The 26,835-nt window shown below is 48.9% G+C and overlaps 1 protein-coding gene across 1 annotated transcript; it reads right to left on the bottom strand.

Annotated features, from left to right (window-relative positions):
* Positions 1-4,417: 4,417 nt before the first annotated feature.
* Positions 4,418-24,098, bottom strand: LOC140902568 (IgGFc-binding protein-like). The gene is made up of 7 exons (XM_073322782.1): positions 23,713-24,098; positions 22,303-22,898; positions 21,613-22,183; positions 21,221-21,420; positions 10,704-11,078; positions 8,384-8,670; positions 4,418-4,709 (listed from the first exon to the last, which is right to left on the bottom strand). The coding sequence occupies exons 1-7, from the start codon at positions 24,062-24,064 to the stop codon at positions 4,700-4,702; spliced, it is 2,391 nt and encodes a 796-aa protein (XP_073178883.1). The 5' UTR covers positions 24,065-24,098; the 3' UTR covers positions 4,418-4,699.
* Positions 24,099-26,835: the final 2,737 nt, after the last annotated feature.

Raw genomic sequence — 26,835 nt, 5'->3', positions numbered from 1 at the left:
GTAAAGGGGCCGCCAGGCAGGTGTGAACACACCAGGGAAAGCCCCCAGCCCAGGATGCTGCTATGCATGGCCCCAAGACAAAGCAACAATGGGTGTGGGCAAGGAGGAGGAAGCAGGGGTTGTGTCCAGGGCAGACCTCTTTGGCAAGGCTGCGCCATAAGGGCCATTGAAATGGGCTGGAATTTATCTTGAGCTGAAGCTTCATTGGCCTCCTATGCTCTCTGAATAAGTTAACTTGCTTTCCCCTCTCTCCTCGTGCTGGAGACTGATCTGTGAGGGTCTTTAACGAGGTCCCTTCCTGCACAGATAACCACAGATAACCTGTCGTCAATTGCAAGGAGGTCTCTGAACCAAGCATCTGCTCTCTCAGGTGCTTGGCTGGCTGGTTCTGGTGCACCTGCTCAGGGTCGAACTGATCGCCAGATATGGGGTCGGGAAGGAATTTTGCCCCCCATGTCAGATTGGCAGGGACCTTGTTGGGGTGTCTTTGGCCTTCCTCTGCAGCTGTGGGTGCAGGTCACTTGTGTAGCCCATGGCAGGTAGCCTATAGTGGGTGTGAGTCACTTGTGTAGCCTATAGCGATGATGCTGGCCTATGTTGTATAGAAAGGTAATGTAAGTAGGCTCAAAAATCGATTTCCTAAAAATAGGCTTGACAATAATAAGGAGAGAGCTGGTACAATATACCTGAAGTGAAATACGAATGCTCAGAGGCAAGGGAGAGAGAAGTCAGGACATCACCCCAGGTTATGCTGGGAACATGTGTGGTTCTAACTGGTTTTAATGAGAGTTGTGATGTTTTGGAAGAATGCTATCAATAGTGATAGTTATTGGGATTGCTTTTACGCAGCTGTTAATTAAATGTGATATTTAATATTAACTAGCCAGTGAAGGAGCAGAAGATATTTTAATTATGGTTGTGGAAATGTAGATATGCTAAAAGAAAAGATTAATGCTAACTAATGACGGGGTGTTATACTAAGTGACTATAAAGCGTAGCATGGTAACTTTAGATTGGCATGCCCATCCACCAGCAAGGTACGTCAGAAAAAGGATCACATACTCGTTCTTCTTGTCCAGGGAATGATCACTCCAAACTGCCGCACTCCACCATAGGAGGGGAGTGTAAATGCAGTTTGTGATTGTGCTCTGATTCTGTTTGTTTTAACTATTTTACTGTAAATCAAGTCTGTAATTTCATCACTCACTGTGCCCTTCACAGTCCTCCACTGATTTAAATTATCACCCCAGAGGCTCAACCCTTGAAGAAGTCAGTTTGGTTTTATTCCTTATCTTTAAACTACTATTTGGGAACATGTAAATCAAAGGTTGCACTTGCCAGGGTTATCTGGGTTTCTCTTCCCTAATTGTTTCCCTGCCATTGCAATGGCATTGGGCGCTGGTGCACCTCAGTGCCTCCTGTTCTCTGCTTGTGACACACAATAGTCTAGTCTCCTGTAGGCTGGAATATTTTGGTCTAATTGCTTGTTGGGTTTAATGCATGGGGGCTGGGCGATGCTTGTGGTCTGCCATATACAGGAGGGCAGACTGGACAATCTAGTGGTCCCTTCAGGCCTGATCCTCTGGGATTCTATGACACTATGGATGGCCTCGGAGGACTTTTACCCCAGCCCAAAGAATGCTCCAGGTTGGTTAGGAAACTGAGGCAGGGAAAAATGCATGAAGGGTTTATTACCTTGGTGTACCTCTACATATTTCTTGGTCTTTTAGAAGAAAAGACCACTGATGTTTTAAGATCCAGTACAAAGTCTCTATGTATACACTTTGTGTTACATGGAGCGGTAAACTGGAGTCCCAGAACATCACACGGTTGGGTGTATTTAAATTACGGCCTGTGCCCTGGGCGTGCTTAGAGGATCCAAGACTAGCAGCGGGGCCTGGATCCCGTTCAGACTCCAGACTCTTAAAACACACTGGATCCCCTCACTGCAGTCTGGGGAGTGGCCAAGAGGGGGCACTCAACTAGCACTTTGACAGGCTGGAAGTTTAAAGGCAGCAAATTTAAATCAGGAAATAAGATGCAAATATATAACAGTGAGGGTAATAAACTACTGGAAGAATTTACAGAGCAATGTGGAAAATTCTCCATCTACATTAAAGGCCAGTTACATGGTGAGGAAACTCCGTCCCTGTAAATCAAGGCTGTCTTTCTATAAAAGTGATGCTATGATTGAGCCACCAGTGACAGGGTTTGCTGCAGGAATCACTGGGTGAAACTTTACATTCTGTGTTAAGGAGAAGGGCAGATCAGATGATCCCAATGATCCCATCTGACTTTAAAATCCATGACCCATCCTGGCGATTCTCTTAAACTCAGGTGTGATGCTGGCAGACCAGGTGCCAGGCCATGCCAAGGCCCCAGGCCTGACTGAACACTTACAAATGCAGAGCTGGAAACTAGTCTTGCCTACTTGTGTGCTCGTGTCGCTGAAAGGAATATTAGCTGTTTAGCTGATAAGAATGTATTTAGTGTTTTATAAAATGCTTGCAGGACGCCACATGTATTGTTCTCACTCAGCTGTAGCCCATGCTATAATGTAACAGCAAACATTTGCATCGCGTATAGCCCTGGAACTAAGGCCACGACTACACTACAAAATGAAGTTGACCTAACTTACATCGGCATAGAGCCACCGCAGTTATTACATCGCTTGTGCATGTCCACACCTTGCTCCTTGTGTCGGTGGTGCACGTCCTCCCTAGGAGTGCTTGTACTGACAGCATGGAGTATTGTGGGACAACTTCTGAAAGCCAGTAATGGTTGATGTAAGCAGCTCAGGCTCTATACTGACACTGCATTGACCGAACTACATCGATTTGGACTTTATGCCGTTCGTAGAGTTGCCGTTATTAAGTCAGTGTAGCAGGGTGGTTACATCAGCGAGAGTGAAATTTAAGTGTGGACACTTCCATAGCTAGGTTGAAGTAAGCTGCCTTGCATTGCCCTAACACTGTAGAGGGACGAGGCCTACAGAACCCATCAAACAGAACAAATTGAGTAACATCAACCTGATAGCTTTCTTTGATTTACTTGGGGATTGGTCCTGCTTTGAGCAGGGGGTTGGACTGGATGACCTCCTGAGGTCCCTTCCAACCCTGATATTCTATGATTCTATGAACAAGCCTTGTGGATAGAGGGGAAGTGGTAGACGTGGTATATCTTGACTTTAGTAAAGCTTTTGATACTGTCTTGTATAACCTTCTCATAAACAAACTAGGGAAATGCAACCTAAATGGAGCTACTATAAGGTGGGTGCATAACTAGTTGGAAAACCGTTCCCAGAGAGTAGTCATCAGTGGTTCACAGTCATACTGGAAGGACATAACGAGTGGGGTCCTGCAGGGATCAGTTCTGGGTCCAGTTCTGTTCAATATCTTTATCAATTATTTAGATAATGGCATAGAAAGTACACTTATAAAGTTTGTGGATGATATCAAGCTGGGAGGGGTTGAAAGTTCTTTGAAGGATAAGATTAAAATTAAAATGATCTGGACAAACTGGAGAAATGGTCTGAATGATGATGAACATTAATAAGGACAAATGCAAAGTACTCCACTTGGGAAGGAACAATCAGTTGCACACATACAAAATGGGAAATGACTGCCTAGGAAGGAGTACTGTGAAAAGGAATCTGGGGGTATTAGTGGACCACAAGCTAAACATGTGTTAACAATGTAACACTGTTGCAAAAAAAGAAATCATTCCAGGATGTATTAAAAGGAATGTTATAAGCAAGGCACGAGATGTAATTCTTCCGCACTACTCCACGTTGATTAGGCCTCAACTGAAGTATTGTGTTCACTTCTGGGTGCCACATTTCAGGAAAGATGAGGACAAATTGGAGAAAGTCCAGAGAAGAGCAACAAAAATGATTAAAGGTCTAGAAAACAAGACCTATGAGGGAAGATTGGAAAAAATTGGGTTTGTTTAGTCTGGAAAATGGGTCTGATTCTTCTCCTCCTCACCACTGTGTAAATCAGGAGTGACCCTAGAATTATGGCAGTATAATGGAGCACTCAGTTGGCCTCCTGGTCAGCGATCAGAAGGCGTGAGCTGACCTTTCTGTGACGGTGCTGTTAATTCCCTGGTAAGGAAAGCCAGAGGTGATGGAGATGATTTGTGGGCATGACCCACATGTGGATCTCAGGGGAAGAGCAGATTAGGAAAGGCATCGCCTATCACACAGTGCTGACATAGAGGGAGATTGTGGTTAGGCACCTTTGCCCATAGTCCCTGCAGTGTATCAGCACTAGGCCTAGGCCTGAATTCCCAATTACCCAGCCCTCTTTATACCACTCTAGTGCTGAGAAGAGAGACAAATAGCCTAAGTCGCATTATGCTGAGGCTCCTTTATTCCACTTTGGCAGCATAAAGAGGCCTTAAAGGGTGTTGTGAAGGGACCTTAGCAGTCAGATCCAAGTGGAATGCAAAAGCATCTCCCGAGGCGTGCCAGAGCCTGCTGCTTCAGACACTCCTTTGCAAACTTCTCTATTGACAAGTCCAGATGAGATTTTCCATCACGCACCCAGCGCCACTGAACTCATCCATGCTGCAGGGAGCGCCTTACGTGAAGGAACACACGTTTGTATGCTAAGCTATGACCTGTTACTGAGTAACCAGCCCAGTCCAATGCAGGGAAGGGAAAGGGGGCGGGGGTCCATTGCAGCTCAGGTGGCTTTTAAACATCGCTAGGAGAGAAAGAGAAAGACAAAAATTAGTCCCTCCTGCTGGGTCACAGAGCAGATCGAGATTGACACTACTTTTCATCCAACCACCTCAAAATATTTTATGAGGCTCCCTCCAGCAAACTGGAATGAAATCCAGCGAACTCCATGTGACTTTGCACCCCATAATGCTTTATGGAAATATGCTTATGAATGTAAATATGACATAACTGAAATATGTTTTATGCTACATATGCCATGTAACATATCTCTGCAAAGGTTATAATCTACTGAATATATTCATCCTATTTGTATGCACGTATCATTTTTGTATTCGAAGTTATGAATATTGGCTATGTACTTGTTTGAGTTTAAGTAGCCTTAGTAAAGCATTTGGTCAGCTTCCTGAGAAAGGAATGTGCAAATTAAGTGCCCACTCAAAAAACACTTAAGTGACAATGGATCTTGGAAGACTCCAATCCACAGAAGAAGTCTTCCTGGAGAAATTCAAGATAGCATGTGGGCAATGGCCGCTTCCTATAAAAACTGTGTCATGCATGGACATGTGACTTGCCCATGTGACTCCAAAACTCCATCTTGGAGCTGGATTCTGCATAGGAGAGAGGAGGGGGTCTCCACCCACAAGAGGAAGTCTATTTAAGCCCTTGGAAACCCTTCCATTTTGTCTTCAGCTGGCTCAAGAGAGAGCCTCTCCACCCTCAAAGGATACCTGAAAGAAACTGGAACAAAGGACAGTAACCATGGTGGTGTGAGTGATTGCTGGACCCAGACTAGAAGGAGCCTAGTCTGTAAATGTAGCTTACTGGAGCATCTCTGAGGGTGAGATTTCATCTGTAATCACTTTCTTACTGTATTAGGTTTAGACTTCTGTCATAAATATAAAGGGAAGGGTAACCCCCTTTAAAATCTCTCCTGGCCAGAGGAAAAATCCTCTCACCTGTAAAGGGTTAAGAAGCTAAAGGTAACCTCACTGGCACCTGACCAAAATGACCAATGAGGAGACAAGATACTTTCAAAAGCTGGGAGGAGGGAGAAAAACAAAGGATCTGTGTCTGTCTGTGTGATGCTTTTGCCGGAGACAGAACAGGAATGGAGTCTTAGAACTTAGTAAGTAATCTAGCTAGGTATGTGTTAGATTATGATTTCTTTAAATGGCTGAGAAAATAGCTGTGCTGAATAGAATGAATATTCCTGTCTGTGTGTCTTTTTTGTAACTTAAGGTTTTGCCTAGAGGGATTCTCTATGTTTTGAATCTAATTACCCTGTAAGGTATTCACCATCCTGATTTTACAGAGGTGATTCTTTTTTACTTCTATTAAAAGTCTTCTTGTAAGGAAACTGAATGCTTTTTCATTGTTCTAAGATTCAAGGGTTTGGGTCTGTGGTCACCTATGCAAATTGGTGAGGATTTTTACCAAACCTTCCCCAGGAAGTGGGGTGCAAGGGGTGGGAGGATTTTGGGGGGAAAGACGTGTCCAAACTCCATTTTTTCAGGAACCCAGATAAAGTTTGGTGGTGTCAGTGGAAATCCAAGGGCAAAGGGTAAAATAATTTGTACCTTGGGGAAGTTTTAACCTAAGATGGTAAAAGTAAGCTTAGGAGGTTTTCATGCAGGTCCCCACATCTCTACCCTAGAGTTCAGAGTGGGGAAGGAACCTTGACAACTTCCATGTTTTATTTTATTTTGTTTGGTAATTTACTTTAGTCTGTCTGTTATTACTTGGAACCACTTAAATCCTACTTTTGTAGTCAATAAAATCACTTTTTACTTATTAATTAACCCAGAGTATGTATTAATACCTGGAGGGGGGGCGACAAACAGCGATGTATATCTGTCTATCAGTGTTATAGAGGGCGAACAAGCCGTAAAACAGATTTATTTGGGGTTTGGACCCCATTGGAAGCTGAGCATCTGAGTGTTAGAGACAGGAACACTTCTTAACCTATTTTCAGTTAAGCCTGCAGCTGTTGGGGGACATGGTTCGGACCTGGGTCTGGGTTTGTAACAGGCTAGCGTGTCTGGCTCAATCTGGCAAGGTTCTGGAAGTTCCAAGCTGGCAGGGAAAATGAGTTAGAAGTAGTCTCAGCACATCAGTTGGCAGTTCCCAAGGGGTTTTCTGTGATCCAACCCGTCACACTCCACTGACAGCGGGGTCATTAAGAACCCCAGAGTCCTTACAATGACTAAGAGCGTCTGCCCCAGCCCCGCACCTCACTCTGGGGCCATAAAAGTTACACAAGAAGAATCGCCCCAGGGAAGGAGCAGTGCAGGGCTGGCAGGGGCAGACCTGTGCTGGCAGAGGCAGACCTGTGCTGTCCACCTCATAAGCCCCAGAGGATGGGTCATGGAGCAAGAGGGGTAGTCTTCACAGTCTGCTGACCTGCAGCAATTCTGGGCCGATCTAGGCTGTGAAGCAGCCTTGTTATAAACTAAAGCAGCCCATGGCTTCTCTAATATATGCCAGGGGCTGAAGCAGAAGCAGAGCAAAGGTGGCACAGAACAGAAGCAGAGCCATTGTCTTTACTCCAACAAAAGTGGTACTTCAGGTAGCCATGGCCAGTGGTTTCCGTATCACAGGTGCTGGGTGGGGGTGGGGGGTTCCTAGCTGCCAGCCCTGAAAGTTCCTTCTGGGATCCAAGGGTACATCTACACTGCAATCGGGAGAGGTGACTCCAGCATGGCTAGGGCTATTTGAGCTAGCTTTGATCGGGGTAGTGGCACCGGCTAGCTGCCAGACCATTAGCCTGTCTCTGACCCTAGACAGGTGCTCGAGCAGGTAGTCCAGGCGACTTTTACAGTCACTGCTCTTTTTAGCAAGCTAGGTCGATCCAAGACAGCTCAGGTATGCGTAAACGAGCTGCAATCACGCCTGACTGCAGTGTAGACATACCCTGAGAGTCAAGCTGGGGACTTTCCTTCTTGGGCACCAATGCCAGCGTAACACCGACAGACCCCTGTCATCAGTGGGCAGTATTGAACCTAGGATCTCTGGAGCTTAGTGCATGAGCTTCTACTGCATGAACTAAAAGCCATATGGCCCTCAGCTAAGGCTGTAGAGCAGGCTCATTAATCTCTCCCTAAGTGGTCTTGGTGCCACTAGATGGAACAGAACACCACACCGAGGAAGTGTGTGGGTTACACCAGCAGTACAGGTTCATCAAGGCTGGCTTCATCTTCAGGGAACCTGTTCAACCCTATTGGGTACAGGGGGGTTGCACAGGCATAAGTGGTTGGAACAAGAACAGGACCATCTCACTCTTCCACTGCCGCACTGGATCTACAGGGCCAACAGAAGGAACTGCAATTTTGTAGGGTTGGTTGAAATATTGCCATCAAAGCTGTCGTGCCAACAGACAACCAACCAGGCTTTCACTTTAAATGACCATTTTCAAGGAGAGTATCAGCTTTCCTTGAACTTTTTTGATTTTTTTTCATCAGACAACCAAAAATCCAAAAACCAGTGGTGGATCCTCCAGCACTCAGCATTCTGTAATCAAGCCTGATGCCTTTCTAACAGATCTGCTCTAACAGGAATTCTTTTGAGGCAGGTCGCAATGGCCCTTCTTGGCCTTGGAACGTATGGAATCTATGAACCAGGCCAACCACAGGATCACACCTGTGGAGAGTGAATGGCCATGCTGTCTTAGAAGGAGCAGCCCTTTGAAGACCCCCTTACCTTCTTGAGAGGTCTCGCGCCCTCCAAGCTTCAAACACATCCATGATGTTCCCCACGACCTGCCCGCTGGGCAGCCGCAGCTCATCGGAGATGTCGCCGTTGAAGTTCCCGCAAGGTGCACACAGATTGTTAGCCAGGCTCTTGCTGACTGTCACTGTAACCTCCCCACTCAGGCTGAACAGAATCTTTATTCTAGAGCCCTGGACAATCATGATGGTGCCCTGAGACTCACTTACAGACAAGGTTTCGGATACCTTCACTGGGAGCCGCCTTTGGTGCCCTCTCACCTGGAAGGCACAGACAAGGAGGTCAGAGAAAAGCTGGGCAGCATGGGAGGGAGTGAGACAGAGCTAGTCTATGGACCCCAGTACAAGGCAATGGGGTCTGGAGTCGCTAGGTCAGATCTTGCTCTCAAACAAGTGTAAAACCTGAGTAAATCCATTGCAGTCAGGGGTGTAACTCTGGATTGAGACTGACGTAACTGAGAGCAGGATCTGCCCCTCCACTCTGGGAGATGAGCCTATCACTTTCCAGTTCTTCTTCTCCTCATTGCATGGTGTGACTAAGGGAGTCAGTTCTCCTTTTTTTCTGACGCTAACATGGTCTTCGTTAGCTCACGTTTCCGTAATTAGTGGCATTATTTCGATTGCAACAGCACCCAGGAATCCCCGGGGTGGTTCGGGACCTCTTTGTGCCAAGTGCTGTACAAACACAGACCAAAAGCACAGTCTTTGCCCCAACGAGCTTACAGCCTAATGCTTCATTTTCAGCCAAAAGAAATGTGGGTCAGATCTAATCATATTGACTGTGAAGGGCAATAAATGGGGGTCACCAGTCAACTGAGGCAGGGAGATCCAGCCCAGAACAAGTATTCGACTGGTACTCAGGAAACCTGGGTTCTGTCCATGGCTCTGCTACTGACTTCCTGTGTGACGTTGGTCCATGTATCTTCCATCTCCCTTTGTGTCTATTTAGTTGTATACTCTGTGTGATAGAGACCCTGATCTCAGGGGGGCAGGGACTGTCTCTCGCTGTGTGTCTGGGCAGCGCCCAGAACAATGGGGCCCTGATCTCAGCTGGGGCAGGGACTGTTTCTCACTGTGTGTCTGTGCAAGGCCTGGCATAATGGGGCCCTGATCACAGTTGTGGCCCATTGTGCTGCCACACTTGGGTGTCCTGAGTCCTAATTTCCCACCCCCGTACTTTAATAGAAATCCATTTGTTTTAAGGTCTGTAAATACACGGATTAGAGCTGGATGGGGGTGGAATGGTTTTCCAGTATTGCCACAAGTTTTTGAGAGTTTGAAATTTTTTCTCATCCTGAATCAGTATGGAAAGTCTTCAAATTTTCGCAAACCAAAAATCTGAATTTTTGTTTGTTTGTTTTGGGTCAATTGAAATGTTTGGTTTCAGTACAGTTGGGTCATTTCTATTGTGACCTTTTTCCTTTTAACTTCATTTTTAGACTAATTCATTTAAAATCTGAAACTCAAAGTTATTCTGAAATGGAAAACCAGAATTTTTCATTTTGAAAATATGGAAATGTTTCATTTTGAGCATTTTGGAACTCCTTTTTCAGAGTCTTGTTCAACTTGGGAGCTTCGTCAAACCCAAGCCTGTATCACAAAAAGTTTTGGGTTCAACGAACAGGCATTTTTTGTCCAAAAAACAATTTGTCAAAAATCCTGCCCATAGCACAGATATGCATTTTTCATCCTTGTTTCTGGCTGGGATCGGGACTAGATCTACTCAAATCACCATTGTCCTGATCCACAGATCTCACACATTTTACGAAGGTGAGTGGTCTCCTCTGTCAACATTCTTCCCAGTGGTTGCGTGGTTAAATACCCTGGTGAAGGTCTTTTGCTCACCACAGCTTCCTACAACTACTGCAGGTGAGACTGCTGGCATGTCAGGAACAGCCTTGTTATTGGTAGCAGTGTAGGCTCACCATTAGAGGAGGAGGTTAGGGATTCCCAGCTCCATGTGGTGCTTAATTCACTGGTTAGATGAGTGGGCTAAGATTCAGAACTCATGGGTTCTAGTCCCACCCCTGGGAGGGGAGTGGGGTCTAGTAGGATTAGAGCAGGAGTGAGATGGGAGCCAGGACTCCTGGGTTCTATCCCTGGGTCTAGTGATTAGAGCAGCGTCCTCAGAGGAGTCCTGCACTCTATTCCCAACTCAGTCACTAACTCACCATATGACTTTGGGCAGATCACTTCCCTTCAATAAAGCAGGGATCTTAATATTGACTCACCCCCTCCCCCAGATTTTTGCCCCTCAACCTTGGTTTAGGGTGTGCTAACCCACCTCCTCTTACCCAAATCTCCTTTTTCTTATTGACATGGATAAGACCCTCGTCAAAGAAAACGGAGATGCCTTCAGGAACGGCCAAGCCACCTTCTCTGAACACACTGACCACCATCCGGAACCAGGGGAGGTTTACCCCTTCGCAGAGGGAAGTCACTTCGTAGACCCCATCAAGGAGGACTTCCCTCGTGACACCATCAAAGGACGTGAACCATATTCCTGGGGCCAGCGTGCACCGGCCCATCTGCTCCACGCAGCTGTGCACCCCATTCCTGAGCATGCATTTCTCCTCTTCGGTACAGTTTGTTTCCTCACAGATGACCTCGCCTGAAGCGTGGCAGGTGCATTTCTCAGAGCAGTTGCTGGAGACAAAGCTCTCCCTGGCCTGCAGGGAAATACCCAGACAAAGAACTTTGTTAAGTGAATGCAAAGGGACTCACACCTCGGCAGGAGGGACTGGGAGCAGCAATATATATGTAAGCAGTGTCAGGATGAGCTCCACCCTGACATCTGGTGGTGAGGTGTGGCAAGTTGTGGAAAAGAATTTCAGGGGCCGATCTCATTTGCATAGGCACACCCACCACGCCTAGAATGAGACCATAGCTGCCCAAATGGTCACTTTGGCTGCTGTGGGATCCCCAGTGTCTCTGTTATTGGGGCAGGAAGAATAAATTGTTATTACCCTGATTATGGGAACTGTGCTTGGAACTGTACGTGGCCTTTTGTTACGATGGAGGGATTCACCATCATCTAAGTAGCACTCGCTAGGCAAGGGTCATGGGTTCCAAAACTGTGTGAATGGAGAGAGGCTGGGGACAAGTATTAATACTTGGTGGCATGGGCCCCTTGGTGAGGGCCTTACATGCTAATTGCACTTCCTCCTCTCTCCACTGTGGAATATCAGAGCTAATTTTGATTTCATTAGAAGTCTAGTTACAGGCTGCTGAGCTCACTTTGGGCTGACAGTGCACCAGCACTGGGGCTCCCCTATTATAAGCTGAATTCACCTAAGCGCTGAAATCACTGAGTGTTGTGTTAAGTAGTGGGGGAGCCTGAAGATATATTGTGGAGCAGTTTGCGGGCCGGCTGGCGAAGCAGTTCGACACGGAGCAGTGTGTGGATGGCAGGAGCTGCTTGTGGGCCGTGGAGCTGAGCGAAGGAGTTCGTGGGGCGGCTGGCGGAGCGGAGCGCAGCTGAGTGAAGGAGTTCGTGGGGCGGCTGGTGGAGCGGAGTGCAGCTGCGCGAAGGAGTTTTGTGGGGCGGCTGGCGGAGCGGAGCGGAGCGCCGCTATGGAGCTATGGGGCGGTCAGCTTCAGATCACGTAAGGTGCCTCTTACCCCCGTCCCATTTCCACCCAGGTTGGGAGGTAAAGCTCCGCCGATAAACTTTCGAACTCTGGGGCTGCCCTGACCAGGGACAGAGACTTTTGGGGCATTGGACTTTTGGGGTTGCTGGACTCAAGAACCAAAGGGAAAAGGGCATGCCCCAATTTGCCTGGGGTGGGTTGTTTTTGCTCATGGGTTGTGTTATGAATCCGGTTGGTGGTGTTTCCCCAACATAATGCCACATTGTTTCTCTCTGTTATTAAAAGACTTTTGCTACACTCAGACTATGTGCTTGCGAGAGGGGAAGTATTGCCTCTTGGAGGCGCCCAGCGGGGGTGGTATATATTTGTCCCAGGTCACTGGGTGGGGGCTCGAGCCAGTTTGCATTGTGTTATTGGAATGGAACCCCTAGATATTGAACCCGGCCCTTGTTGCTGCCAACTCTGACGGGCAGAAGGGTTACATTTTTGGGGGCTCGTCCGGGATCGCCTGGGTCAGTACCCCTCGCAAGCACCTGTTGAGTGATCCACTACATTGGGAAACAATTTATATATTTTTTTTGTTTGTGCTTATATTTTGAGGAAATTACTGTTTGTATAATGGCTAATATGTCAGGTTTGTTGGGCCCTGGCTCAGCAGCTTCTAGCTCGGAGGCTGCAGCCTCGGCTGATGATTGGACAAAAGCTCTGGGGCAAATATTGGAAAAGGTTGTGCTGCCCCATGCTGAGTCAGACTCTTGTCGTAAGTTAAGATTATTTGCTGGGGAGGAGGAGTTTGAACCCTGGTTAGAGCATACCACTGAAATGCTGCAAGAGTGGGCCGTACCAGATGCAGAAAAGCGAAGATGCCTTATAGAGAGCCTTGGCGGCCCAGCATTAGATGTGATTCGCACCCTGAAGCTCATTGACCCTGGGGTCAGTGTGAAGGACTGCCTAGAGGCCCTTGAACACAACTTTGGGAGCGTAGAGGGCCCTGAAGACAGCTACTGTAAGTTCCTTAATTCCCGACAACAAAAGGGCGAGAAGGCTTCAGCCTACATACAGAGACTGGAGAGACTGCTTCAGAGAGCTGTCATGAGGGGAGCAGTGACTGCTGAGCAGATGGATCAGACCAGACTGGCTCAAATTGTAAGAGGAACTCAGTATCAGAACCCGATTCTACTTCATCTCCGGCTAAGAGAACGACGGGAACATCCCCCAAGTTACTCCCAGCTGATAAAAGAGGTCCGAGAGGAGGAAGAAAGGCAGGCTGCCAGTGAGTTTTGGGAAGCCCAAACATCGGAGCCAGCCAGCACAACACCACTGCAAATGGCCAGTGTACTGATGGTGAGCACCAGAGAGGAACTTGCCCAACAAATACAGGTCCTGACGGAATGGATAGCTGAGCTGCAAAGTACCGTTGACCGAGTTAAGACTTCTAGGAATAAGAAGCCTCAAACTGTGGCGATTGAGAAGCCCGCACTTAGAGCCACCATCCCCCCCAGGCGAAGGGGGAAAGGTCAATTCTTCTGCTACCGATGTGGTCAGGATGGACACAGTGCTGCCAAGTGCCGTAATGAAGAAAACCCCTCCTTAGTGTATGGAAAGCTGAGGATCAGTTGGGAGAGATCCGGTAGCTGCCAGAGGGTCTGGGGACGGGGACCCCCCAGGTCTGCAGGATTTGAAGATTCCCCCAGAAAAGACTGTCCAGCTGGGATCCCTGCAGGACTGATAGGGCCTCGAGCAGAGGTCATGGTGAGGATCGAAGGGGTGGAGTGTAAAGCAGTGCTTGACACTGGATCTCAAGTGACTATTATATTTCAGTCATTCTACCAACAGATGCTTAGGCACCTGCCTATACAGCCACTGACTGGCCTTGGCCTATGTGGCCTCAGCATGGATGAATACCCCTATCAAGGGTATGTCATAGTGCACCTGGAATTCCCAGAGGAGGTTGCTGGGGTGAGAGAAGAGGTAGACACAGCTGCCTTAATATGCCCTGACCCTAAAGGGACTTCTGATGTGTCTGTGCTGATAGGGACCAACTCCAGTCTCTTCAAGGTACTCGCAGATTACTGCAGAAGGCGGGCTGGGGACCAGTACCTGAATACCCTGATGATCCATACGCTTTGTGCTGAAGCCTATAGGAAAATTGAGAGCGCTAAAAGGGACACATCTGAGCTACCGCTTGGGGCACTGAAGTACGCGGGCACAACCCCCTTAGTAGTGCCTGCAAGGACGGAGCAAGAAGTGCTTGTCATGAGTACCTGTCTGAAAGGCAGTAAAGGGACGTTAGCAATGATAGAGCAGCCGATGGGAGGAGAGCTCCCTGAAGGAGTGCTGGTCCCCAGTGGAGTCATAACCCTACCTGCTGAAGCCCAGGAAAGGGTGACTATACTGATTGCTAATGAAACGAGTCGTGATATTTTTGTGAAGCAAGGACAAAAGATAGCAGACCTCTTTGAGCCTGAGTCGATTGTAAAACCCCAGTATGAAACTCCAGTTCCGGCAATAGACCCAGCAAAGTTTGACTTTGGAGATTCACCAGTGTCCGAGGACTGGAAAGATCGCCTGAGGAAGAAACTTTGTGAAAGATCCAAGGTGTTCTCACTGCATGAGTGGGATGTGGGATGTGCAAAAGGAGTAGAGCACAATATCAGACTACATGACTCTCGACCTTTCAGGGAGAGATCTAGGAAGATTGCTCTCTCTGAGATGGAAGATGTGCGACATCATCTTCAGGAGCTGGCTGCGAATGGCATCATTACAGAGTCCCGCAGCCCATACGCCTCACCCATCGTGGTAGTCCGCAAAAAGAATGGGAAAATCCGGATGTGTATTGACTACCGCACCCTAAACAGCCGTACGGTGGTCGACCAGTACACTATGCCTCGAGTGCAAGACGCCTTAGACTGTTTGCTGGGAAGCCAGTGGTTCTCTGTGTTGGATCTTCGAAGTGGATACTACCAGATCCCTCTGGGAGAAGAAGATAAGGAGAAGACAGCCTTCATCTGCCCATTAGGGTTTTATCAGTTCGAACGCATGCCCCAAGGGATTTCTGGAGCACCTGCCACCTTTCAACGTCTCATGGAGAAAGTTGTGGGAGACATGAATTTACTGCAAGTGTTAGTTTATTTGGATGACCTGATTGTGTTTGGAAGAACCTTAGAGGAGCATGAAGAAAGACTTCTTAAAGTGCTTGATAGGTTGGAGGATTATGGTCTGAAGCTTTCAATTGACAAATGCCAGTTCTGCAGAACCTCAGTGAAGTACGTGGGTCACATTGTGTCCCAAGAAGGTGTGAGTACTGATCCTGATAAAATAGAAGCACTCACTACATGGCCACGTCCAAGTAACTACAGAGAACTCAAGACCTTCCTTGGATTTAGTGGCTACTACCGCAGATTTGTGAAAAACTATGCTACGATTGTAAAGCCTCTGAATGATCTTACCAGGGGACATCAGTCCAGCAAGAACAAATCTAAGTCCAAGAATAAGGGGAGGTCCCCAAAGCCTCCTGTGCAGAGACACAATGGCCCCTTTGCACCATTTGGGCCACGGTGGGATGAGAGATGTGAAAGGGCTTTTCAAGAAATCATTACTTGCCTAACTCATGCTCCAGTCCTAGTTTTTGCTGACCCAAGCAAACCATTTATCCTGCATACTGATGCCAGTTTGGAGGGTCTGGGAGCAGTCCTGTACCAGGAAGTGGAAGGCAAATGTAAACCTGTAGCCTTTGCCAGCCGAGGATTGTCTGATAGTGAAACTCGCTATCCCACCCACAAGCTGGAGTTTTTGGCCTTGAAATGGGCCATCACTGAGAAATTTCGAGACTACTTGTATGGTGCTCAGTTCCAGGTGTGGACAGACAACAATCCACTGACTTATGTGTTAACAAGTGCTAAGCTGGATGCTACAGGGCAGAGATGGGTGGCCGCCTTGGCTAGCTATGAGTTCAGCATTCAGTACCGATCAGGGAGAAGCAATGTAGATGCAGATGCATTGTCCAGGCGTCCGCAGGCTCCAGAAGTTGCTGTGATACCCACAGATGGAGTGAGAGCTATTTGCAGTGTGAGTCGCCGAGAGCCAGAGGCCCGTGAAGACTTTCAGGGATGTGTTGCAGAAGCTTTGGGCCTGCCCCCTGAATGCATGCCTTCTGCTTCGGTGAACTATATTGCATTAGACCAATCTCCTTTGCCCATGCTCAATGCGGCTGACTGGCAAGAAGCCCAGCGGCAAGATATTGACATTCGTGATACACTACTTGCCAAAAGGGAGGGGCGAAGCCCAACTGCGGTTGTCCCACCTAACCCGGAGGGTAAACTACTATTGAGAGAATGGACCAAACTAAAACTGATTCAGGGAGTGCTACACCGAATGACCACTGACCCTTTACAAAAACAACGAGCACAACTAGTACTGCCAAAAAAGTACAGAGCCCTGGCCATGAGGGCCCTGCATGATGACTTTGGGCATTTAGGGATGGAGAGGACCCTGGAACTTATTCGTAGTAGGTTCTATTGGCCCCGAATGGCTGAAGATGTTCGCAGGAAATGTGAGACTTGCGCTCGATGTGTTCAAAGGAAAACTCTGCCCACGAGGGCTGCATATCTCAAGAACATCACCAGCAACAAACCTTTGGAGTTGGTATGCATTGATTTCTTGTCTGTAGAGGTAGACAAGAGGAATGTTGGAAACATTCTAGTAGTGACTGACCATTTTACACGGTATGCACAAGCATATCCCACACGTGATCAGAGGGCCACCACCGTTGCTCGAGTATTGTGGGACAAATATTTCTCAGTCTATGGATTCCCGGCTCGGATACACTCTGATCAGGGGCGGGATTTTGAGAGTCACCTTCTGAAGGAGGTGCTGAAGATAGCAGGAATTAAAAAGTCTAGGACAACGCCTTATCACCCCCAAGGTGATCCTCAGCCAGAGAGGTTCAATCGAACCCTATTAGATATGTTGGGAACTTTGCGACCAGAGCAGAAGGCAACCTGGAGCCAGCATGTCGCATTTCTGGTGCATGCCTACAATGCCACAAAGAACGATGCTACGGGAGTCACCCCATATCTCTTGATGTTTGGGCGAGAACCAAGATTACCCATAGACTTGTGCTTTGGTGTATCAGAGGATGGAGATAGCTATGAAACTCATCAGCAATATGTATCCCGACTAAAAGAAAAGCTGCGGGATGCTTATCGCTTAGCTACCGCTGCGGCTCGGAAGAACGCAGACCGCAACAAACATCGATATGATGCTAGAGTGCGTTCGCAGGAGCTCCAGCCGGGGGACAGAGTCCTGCTGCGAAATTTGGGTATTGCTGGCAAACACAAGATAGCTGACAGATGGAAGGCAATACCTTACCTGGTGATGGAAAAGCTGGGAGATCTGCCGGTCTACAAGATCAAACCTGAAGACGGTCCAGGGCAAATAAAGACGGTGCATAGAAACCTTTTGCTCCCTCTGGGGGAATTGGTAAGCACCCCTTGTGAGATGGGCCACGGCAGGGCCGCCGGGCAGAACAGAGGTGCTAGACCAAAGCCGCCATCCAACACAGACAGTGGGCCCCCTGCAGCTAACTTACCCCTATTCTGCACATCTGAGAGTGAGTCTGAGGAGGAAGACACAACCCTGGTGTATCCTGGGATGGAGACAAGATTTCAGTCTCGATCAGCTGAACCAAACGAGAGTTTTCCCTCTTCCGCCCTAAACCCAATGGCGGAACTATTTAGGCCCCTTTCTGATACCCCGGTGCTGCTGATGAGACCCCCCTGTGATGACACACACAGCTTATTGGACAATGGGGACAGACAGGTAGAGGATGTCCTGGGCACCTTGGACCCTCCAGCGTTAGAACTAGGAGTGCAGGGGCCTACGCCAGTAGCCGAGGGACCCTCCAGGGAAGCCTCTCCATCCGTCACTCAAGAGGATGTTCCCCTTACTTCGGCAACAGAGATTCTCAATAGACGAGACAGGGTGATAAGACCAGTGAAACGGTTAACTTATGATGCACCTGGGGTGACTAGTGAGGAGCCAATACATTTAGCACACAGGCTTGTGGAAGCTAAAGTGGGCTTCCTGAGGCCCTTTGGAGGAAACCAATGAGTTGGTATAAAGGGAGTGTGATTTGTCGGGACGACAAAGTCTCGGCTGGGGGGAGGATGTAAGCAGTGTCAGGATGAGCTCCACCCTGACATCTGGTGGTGAGGTGTGGCAAGTTGTGGAAAAGAATTTCAGGGGCCGATCTCATTTGCATAGGCACACCCACCACGCCTAGAATGAGACCATAGCTGCCCAAATGGTCACTTTGGCTGCTGTGGGATCCCCAGTGTCTCTGTTATTGGGGCAGGAAGAATAAATTGTTATTACCCTGATTATGGGAACTGTGCTTGGAACTGTACGTGGCCTTTTGTTACGATGGAGGGATTCACCATCATCTAAGTAGCACTCGCTAGGCAAGGGTCATGGGTTCCAAAACTGTGTGAATGGAGAGAGGCTGGGGACAAGTATTAATACTTGGTGGCATGGGCCCCTTGGTGAGGGCCTTACATGCTAATTGCACTTCCTCCTCTCTCCACTGTGGAATATCAGAGCTAATTTTGATTTCATTAGAAGTCTAGTTACAGGCTGCTGAGCTCACTTTGGGCTGACAGTGCACCAGCACTGGGGCTCCCCTATTATAAGCTGAATTCACCTAAGCGCTGAAATCACTGAGTGTTGTGTTAAGTAGTGGGGGAGCCTGAAGATATATTGTGGAGCAGTTTGCGGGCCGGCTGGCGAAGCAGTTCGACACGGAGCAGTGTGTGGATGGCAGGAGCTGCTTGTGGGCCGTGGAGCTGAGCGAAGGAGTTCGTGGGGCGGCTGGCGGAGCGGAGCGCAGCTGAGTGAAGGAGTTCGTGGGGCGGCTGGTGGAGCGGAGTGCAGCTGCGCGAAGGAGTTTTGTGGGGCGGCTGGCGGAGCGGAGCGGAGCGCCGCTATGGAGCTATGGGGCGGTCAGCTTCAGATCACGTAAGGTGCCTCTTACCCCCGTCCCATTTCCACCCAGGTTGGGAGGTAAAGCTCCGCCGATAAACTTTCGAACTCTGGGGCTGCCCTGACCAGGGACAGAGACTTTTGGGGCATTGGACTTTTGGGGTTGCTGGACTCAAGAACCAAAGGGAAAAGGGCATGCCCCAATTTGCCTGGGGTGGGTTGTTTTTGCTCATGGGTTGTGTTATGAATCCGGTTGGTGGTGTTTCCCCAACATAATGCCACATTGTTTCTCTCTGTTATTAAAAGACTTTTGCTACACTCAGACTATGTGCTTGCGAGAGGGGAAGTATTGCCTCTTGGAGGCGCCCAGCGGGGGTGGTATATATTTGTCCCAGGTCACTGGGTGGGGGCTCGAGCCAGTTTGCATTGTGTTATTGGAATGGAACCCCTAGATATTGAACCCGGCCCTTGTTGCTGCCAACTCTGACGGGCAGAAGGGTTACATATAGAGCTATGGGAAAGCCCTGCCGTGAGAGGATCAATAGAGAGAAGGTGTCAAGGACCTTTCAGAAGCAATAGCTTAGCAAGGCTGATGACGGAGAGAAAGAGCAGGTGGATACAGCAGAGAGAAAAAAAGCAAGGTGCGGGATTTAACTGGGAATTGGTCCTGCTTTGAGCAGGGGGTTGGACTAGATGACCTTCTGGGGTCCCTTCCAACCCTGATATTCTATGATTCTATGATTGACCGGTCTCCACACTGAGGTCTAATAACATCAAGACCCAACACCTACCAACATCCACTGCCCAAGGTCTGACAACAAGGGGGGCGGCTTCAGTGTTGATTTTCATGTGAAAGGCAGATTTGCCAACCAGAAATTAGGCCAAGTCCCACCAACACTCTTCTTTACACACAGTCAATGCTCTTGTTTTCCAGGAGCCAGACTGGAGGGGAAGAGCCTCATATTCCACTCGCTGCCCCCCTGAACTAAGGCTGGATCGGAGCTGGTCCCCTGGAGGGGAAAGGCCCCATCTCGCATTGCCCAGCCACCTAAGCCAACCAATCCCCCCACCCTGGGCTGGATCAGAGTCAGAGGCCCCTAGAGGAGAAAGGCCCTGTGTCCCATTTCCCCAACCCACTAAGCCAGGCAGTCCCTCTGACCTGGGGCTGGCTCAGAGCTGGCACCCCTAGAAGAGCGAGGCCCTGTGTCCTATCCCCTGTCCCCCTAAGCCCCCTAGCCTGAGTCTGGAACAGAGTTAGACCCCCTGGAGGGGAAAGGCCTGTTTCCCATTCCCTAGACACTTCCCTACTTTACACTTGCTCAGTCTCCAACATGCTGGACAGTTTCATTCCCTCATGGTATTTCCTTCCAGATCTGTTTTACAATTTCCTGCAAACAAGCTTTATCTCAATACCTGGCTATCTGGATACCTGTCTGATTTGAGCCCATGCTCAGAACTTTCTGGGAGTCACATTACATCCCAGGTACTGGTCAGTTCCTTAGATCGAGCCACCGAGGCTGCTTCGTGAGGTCCATAACCTGTGAGCATCGTTGATCAAGTCTGCCCTGCATGGGCAATTACACAGAACCAATGAAACTCCCAAAGACCTGACACCCCCATGAGATGCTCTGAGCTCAGTGTAAAACTGGGAAGGATCTTCTGGGAGCAGCCTTTGCTTTGGTTATTCCAAAGGCCTGTTCTGGAATATAGAAGACCATCCCTGTTCTCAGTGGTGGCAGATGACAAAATAAGGAGCAATGGTCTCAAATTGCAGTGGGGGAGGTTTAGGTTGGATATTAGGAAAAACTATTTCACTAGGAGGGTGGTGAAGCCCTGGAATGGGTTACCTACGGAGGTGGTGGAATCTCCTTCCTTAGAAGTTTTTAAGGTCAGGCTTGACAAAGCCCTGACTGGGATGATTTAGCTGGGGTTGGTCCTGCTTTGAGCAGGGGGTTGGACTAGATGACCTCCTGAGGTCTCTTCCAACCCTGATCATCTATGTTTCTATGATCCCTGTAATAGAAATGATGGGCCCCACGTTTTGTATGCACAGCTGCCATTGACTGCGGAAGCTGCATGGTTGACTCTGAGGGCAGGATTTGACTCTAGGTTTTAGGTATAGCCACATAGTAGGATACAGAACATGCCACTCTACAGTCACGCTAACCCGCATTGGGAATCCCATTGCCAGAGGAGAATGGCAGAATCGGGGAGAACAGATGGACCAATAACCCAGCACCCACCTTGATGTAGCGTCCGTTGTGCACACACCCACACCTGTCCATGGAGACACATGCCTCCCCGTCAGACACATATTCTGGATCACACCAGCAGCCTTCAAAGCACTTCCCAGTGCATTGGGCAGGGGCAAACAAGCTGGCACAGGTGAAATCGCAGGATCTGGTACACAACTCATAGTGGCTGTTTGCCGGGCAGGCGAGGGCTGGAGGGACAGAAGAAAAATTAGGACCATCACAGACAGAAAGCCAAGATAAGCTGAGGTCTCCCACCTAAATAAACAGAGGCTCCTACTTAGCCTAGAAGTCTGAGGGGTATTGTGGAGGTTGGATAGCACAAAAACTACAGCAGCTATGGGTTAATGAAGTACAGATTGTAGATTGTCCTGTAGACTTACGGCAGAAGGAGGCCGTTCTCCAGGTCTCCATCTTGGCCCCAGCTGCTTGGCATGCAGCCACATAGGCCTGCAGGCTCTGGCAGAGGGTCTCTCCCCTTCCGTTGGTGGCACACAAGTCATAGAGACAGTGGCTGAAGTACTCAACAGGACTGATTATTGAGTGACAGTGTCTGAAGGGACCCGAGGTGGCTGTGATCAGCCCACAGGAGCTCTCAGTCTGGTACAGCGCTGTCTGGGCTGCATCACAGACAGGGCACTTCTCACCACAGCCATTGGAGCATGTGGCAGCATCAACAGGCACCTTCCAGGAGGTGACAAACTCATCCACATTCTGGGTACTCTTCACACCGGGCAGCAGGAGATCATCGTTCTTGTCATCGTTAAAGTTGCCACACAAGCCGCACACATGTCCCTTATAGGTGCTGGGGACGGACACTAGGAGGTAGGAGGCAGTGTCATAAAAGATTTTGAGGCCAGAGGCTGATTGGACAATGATGCTGTTCCCCTCTTGATTGATCCAAAGCTTTCCATCGTCCGTAGCCAGTGGGAGGGTGAAGAGCTCACCACCCACCTGTGCCAATGAGAGAGAAATTCACCCGTCACTGATGGAGACTCAGCAGTGTCCTGGTGTGTTTTTTACACACACACACCGTTAGTGCTATGTAAGACTAATCGCAAACAGGGACTTACCGCAATCTTCCACTTCCTCCCCCTCTCCATGGCGATGGTGTAACCATGCAGCGACACCACCACTGTCCTCGTCACAGCCATGTGGCCACCACCAGGGCTCTCATTCTCCACCACCACAGAGAAGTTCCCCAGTCCAGAGTCTCTGCTGCAAACCTTGGCCAAGGTGTAAGTGCAGGAGCCCTGGAAGTCAAAGGCCCGTCCGTCAAAGGAGATGTAGTGAGGTCCACCAGATGCGACGCATGTTCCATATCCCGTGGCGTGGCAGCCCAGGACTCCGTTCTCCACCCGGCACTCCTCATTGGCTCCACAGGAGGCCTCCTGGCACTCAACGACCCCATTGTCTTTGCATAAGCAGCGCTCCTGACAGGAGGCGCTGGGGTAGAACTCCTCTCCCTTCCTGTAATACACGGCCTTGTGCACACAGCCGCACTGTGCGATGGGGATACACTTCTCACCACTCAGGGTGAATCCAGCGTCACAGAAACACCCTTCAGCACAGGGCTTCTCACACTGATCTAGAGCCCACAGGTCGTTGCAGTTGGAAGGGCAGCTGATTCCACAGAGTTCATAGTGAGAGTTAAGGGGGCAGGTGGGTCCTGAAGAAAAAAGATCGGAGAGAATTTGAATTTGTGTGTGAGGAGAAATGTGGTTGAACTAACAGATCATCTTGGTCAATGTTCTTTTCACATCCGTTCGGATATGGTTAAAGCAGGGGACTGGGAATCAGGACTCCTGGTCCTAGCTTCATCTCTGGGAAAAGTATAGTCTAGCGATTAAATTAGGGGAGTGGCCATCAGGACTCTTGGGTTCTGTTCCCATCTGTGGGATGAAGGGTCACCTCTTGACTAGAATAGCGGGAGTCGGCATTCCTGCATTATGTTGCAAGCAGGGGGGCTCAGAACTCCTGGGTTCTTTTCCTAGCTCTGCTACTTATTTAAGGAGGACACCTTTGGCCAAATAATTTGACAGCTCTTTTCCTAATTTTCCCAACCAATCAAATGGGGATAACAATACTTACCTACCTCGAAGTGATTACAAGACTTAATGAATGTTATAAAATGTTTCTACTTCTCTAAATGCCAAAGTATTAATTCAATTTACTCTGGAAAGGCAAAGTGTACAGCTTGGTCTACACTACAGACTTATGTCAGTGTAAGTACATCGCTCAGGGTTGTGGAAAATCCACACCCACACAGTAACATGACACAGAATGAAAAAAATATTTCAGGGACTGCAATTTTAATTGCATGGTGGAAATGTCTAGGTCTAGAATCTGTAACAAAGATGTCGCACTGTAAATTAAAACTCAGAACTGGGTGGGTGAACAATTCTGACCCCACCCTGCAGAGGGCGTTGGTGCACATGGGCAGTCGCCAGTCCCTAAAGCAGAGTCCCGCAGGCAACACTCACGGCAGAATGAGGCCGATCTCCACTGCCCTATCCGGATGCCCCTGGCCTGGCAGGATGTGACATAGGCGCTGATGGCGCTGCACAGAGTGTCCTGGTGACCCTTGTACTGGCACGTGTCATAGAGACAATCGTCGAAGAAGGGAGCTGGGTCGATGGCCCCGTGGCACTGCCTGAATGGCCCGTTCTGTCGGGTGAGGACCCCGCAGTACTGGTCTCCCTTGTAGGGTTGTTTCTGAGCCTCACTGCAGACTGAGCAGTCCCCGGTGCAGCTAGACGAGCACCCTGGGACCTCCCCCACCTTCCAGCTCTCTGCAAACTGAATCTCATCAGATGTCTGAGTTCCATCCTTCATGGTCAGATCATCGCTGGGGTCCTGATTGGCATTGCCACAGAGGCCGCAGACGGTGTTGGCGTACGTATTGGGTAGAATGACCCTGGCGTAGCTGTACCAGTCAAAGCTCACTCTCAGGTCGAAATCAGTCTGGATAAAGCCGTGGACTCCACTGATGTAGGCCTTGAACTTGTGCTGGTGGGAAAAGGGCAGGTCCACAAAGACACCATTGACCTGGAAAACATACAGTAGAGATTGTCAAGGATTTCACACAGTGCACTCAACATGAAATAATTCCATTTCCATGGAGCTGCCATGGATGGTCTGGCTCCAGAATTTCTATTTCTGAATTGGGTGGAGGGTAACCCATTGCATTAATATGTCATCCCGTTGCCCCTTACTATTGCCCTTTCCTTTTCTAAAGGTCCTTCTATCCAAGGAGTGCGATGCAGTTGAAGCATTAAAGACTAGAGCTGGGTGAAAAATCTCACACAAATAATGTACTTGCTCATAAATGCAGCTTTCGTTGACCAGAAATTATTTCCATATTTGATAAAAATTGGAGGGATAGCTTTGTTGGAAAAACAATTTCAGGCTGGATGCACAAGGCACTGTATGTGCACGAGCAGTTTCCTTTATAACCGTTAGCCCAGTCTTTAGGGCACTCACCCAGGATGTGGTAGACCAGGGTTCAATTCCCCCACTGCCTGATACAGAGCAGGATTGAATTTTGGTCTCACATTTAGCACCTACTAGGCCACTCTAGGATAAAAGGTATTCTCAGTCTCTCCTGCTGAAGCTGTTCTACTTTGTATAACTAACTAGTCAATGGAGCAGGAATTTGAATGTGGGTCTCCCCCTGCCCCAGCTGAGTGCTTAACAGCCGGGAATAGAATCATTCTTATTCTTGCTCTCTGGGCCAGGGACTAGTCAAGTATTTCATACAAAGTGGAATAGCTTCAAGAGGAGAGACTGAGGGCATATCTACACTACGGATGCTATGTGCTGTTGTTGTGTCAAGGTCGAAACACGTCCTACGTTGATGGAAGGGGTTTTTCCATTGGAGGTAGGTAATCCACCTCCCTCGGCAGCGGTAGCTACATTGATGGAAGAATTCTTCTGTCAGCCTAGCTGTGTCTACACCAAGGGTTAGGTTGGCTTAACGACAGTGCTCGGGAGGGAGGGGGTGGATTTTTCACTCCCCTGAAAGATATAGTTTAGATTGATCAAAATTTTAAGCATAGCCCTGCCCCAGAATATCCTATAGTCCAGTAGCTAGGGGACTCTCCAGCAAATTCGAATTCCTTCTCCCCATCAGGCAGAAGGAGGAATGGAATCCAGGTCTTCCACATTCCAGGTGAGTGCTAAAGGGAGTCATTATCACCGCTGGCGACTGCATGAACCTAGCCCATCATTTCCTTGGCTTTTTGTTGCCCGGAAACAAAACAAAAAGTTTCGTTTCAGGTTGAACAGAATTTTTGTCAATATTTACGGAACTTGAAGTGTGTCAAAGAACCAGTTATTTGCCTAGCTCTACTCACAACAGCCCTGTGAAGTGAAAAGGTCTTATTACCCCCTTTAGAGTTGGGGAAATAGGCCAGGTCTACCCTATAATCTTACATCGGTATAACTACGTCGCTCCGGTGTGTGAAAAATCCACCCCCTGAGCAACGCAGTTACACTGACCTAACCCCCGGTGTAGACATTGCTCTGGCAATGGGAGGACTTCTCCTGTCAACATAGCCACTGCCTCTTGCGGAGGTAGATTAACTACGCTGACAGGAGAAGCCCTCCCATCAACGTACTAGCGTTTTCACGAAGCGCTACAGCGGTGCAGCTGCATCAGTGCAGTGTTTTAAGTGTAGACCTGCTCACAGAGGTACAAAGATAGGAAGCGACTTGTCCTAGGTTATTAAGCCAGTCAGGGGCAGAGAGAGGAATAAAATCCTAACTGTCTGAATCCCAGCTCAAACTACTTCCCCTACTTCCCAGGAGCAGAATGCTGGAGCTCTAGTTCTTAGCACCTTCTGCTCTAACCTTCTAGTCCCCACAGCTGTGATAGAACCTTGGAGTCCTGGCTCCCAGCCCCCCGCACCAACCACTGGACCCCACTTCCCTCACAGAGCCAGGGATGAAATCCAGGAGTCCTGGTTCCCACCCCCTACTCCAACCACTAGACCCCAGCTCCCTCCCAGAGCTAAGAAGACAACAAAGAGCCCAGACAAGAGATCACTGAAATGACTTCCTGTGTTCCCCAGTGATCCTGCATCCCTACCTGGATCTTGCGTGGATGCTCCTGGCTCAAGCTGATGGTCACATTGTAGACCTCTAAGGTCACCCTTTTGGTGAAGGACACGGCCTTACTGCCTCGGTTGTTGTTCTCCACTTTGACATTGAACGGGGTAAGTGTGGGGTCCTCGGAGCAGAGAGCCGCAAACTGGTAGATGCAGGAGCCCATGAAATCATACTTTTTCCCATCAAAGGTGGTGTAGTGAGGGTCTCCAGTACCTATGCAGGTGGAGTAGCTGATCGTATGGCAGCCACGGACCCCATTGACCACGGAGCATCTTTCTTTGGCCTTGCAACTGGTCTTTCTGCAAACCACTGTGCCCAGGCTGGAGTCACAACTGCACCGAGAGCGGCAGTTCTCATCGTCCCAGAACTCCTCACTGGGTTTGTAGTAGTGGCCGTTGTAGTCACAGCCGCAGCTCCCCAGGGGGACGCACTTGTCAGCACTGAGGATGTAACCGTCATTACACTGGCAGGTCTCCACGCAGGGCTCCTGGCAGGAG

This window comes from Lepidochelys kempii, chromosome 24, assembly GCF_965140285.1.
Source record: "Lepidochelys kempii isolate rLepKem1 chromosome 24, rLepKem1.hap1, whole genome shotgun sequence".
Lineage (NCBI taxonomy): Eukaryota > Metazoa > Chordata > Testudines > Cheloniidae > Lepidochelys > Lepidochelys kempii.
Note: the sequence above shows the minus strand (reverse complement) of the source record. Positions and strands in the feature narration are given on the sequence as shown.

Bases quoted from the DNA above. Each gene is read 5' to 3' on its own strand.
- LOC140902568 (XM_073322782.1), bottom strand. From the start codon at position 24,064: ATGAAGGATGGAACTCAGACATCTGATGAGATTCAGTTTGCAGAGAGC. The intron at 22,899-23,712 runs GTGAGTGTTGCC...TTTTTTCTTCAG, and splicing joins GAGATCGGCCTCATTCTGCC to GACCCACCTGCCCCCTTAAC. The intron at 21,421-21,612 runs GTAAGTCTACAG...CTGTCCCTCCAG, and splicing joins GAGAACGGCCTCCTTCTGCC to CCCTCGCCTGCCCGGCAAAC.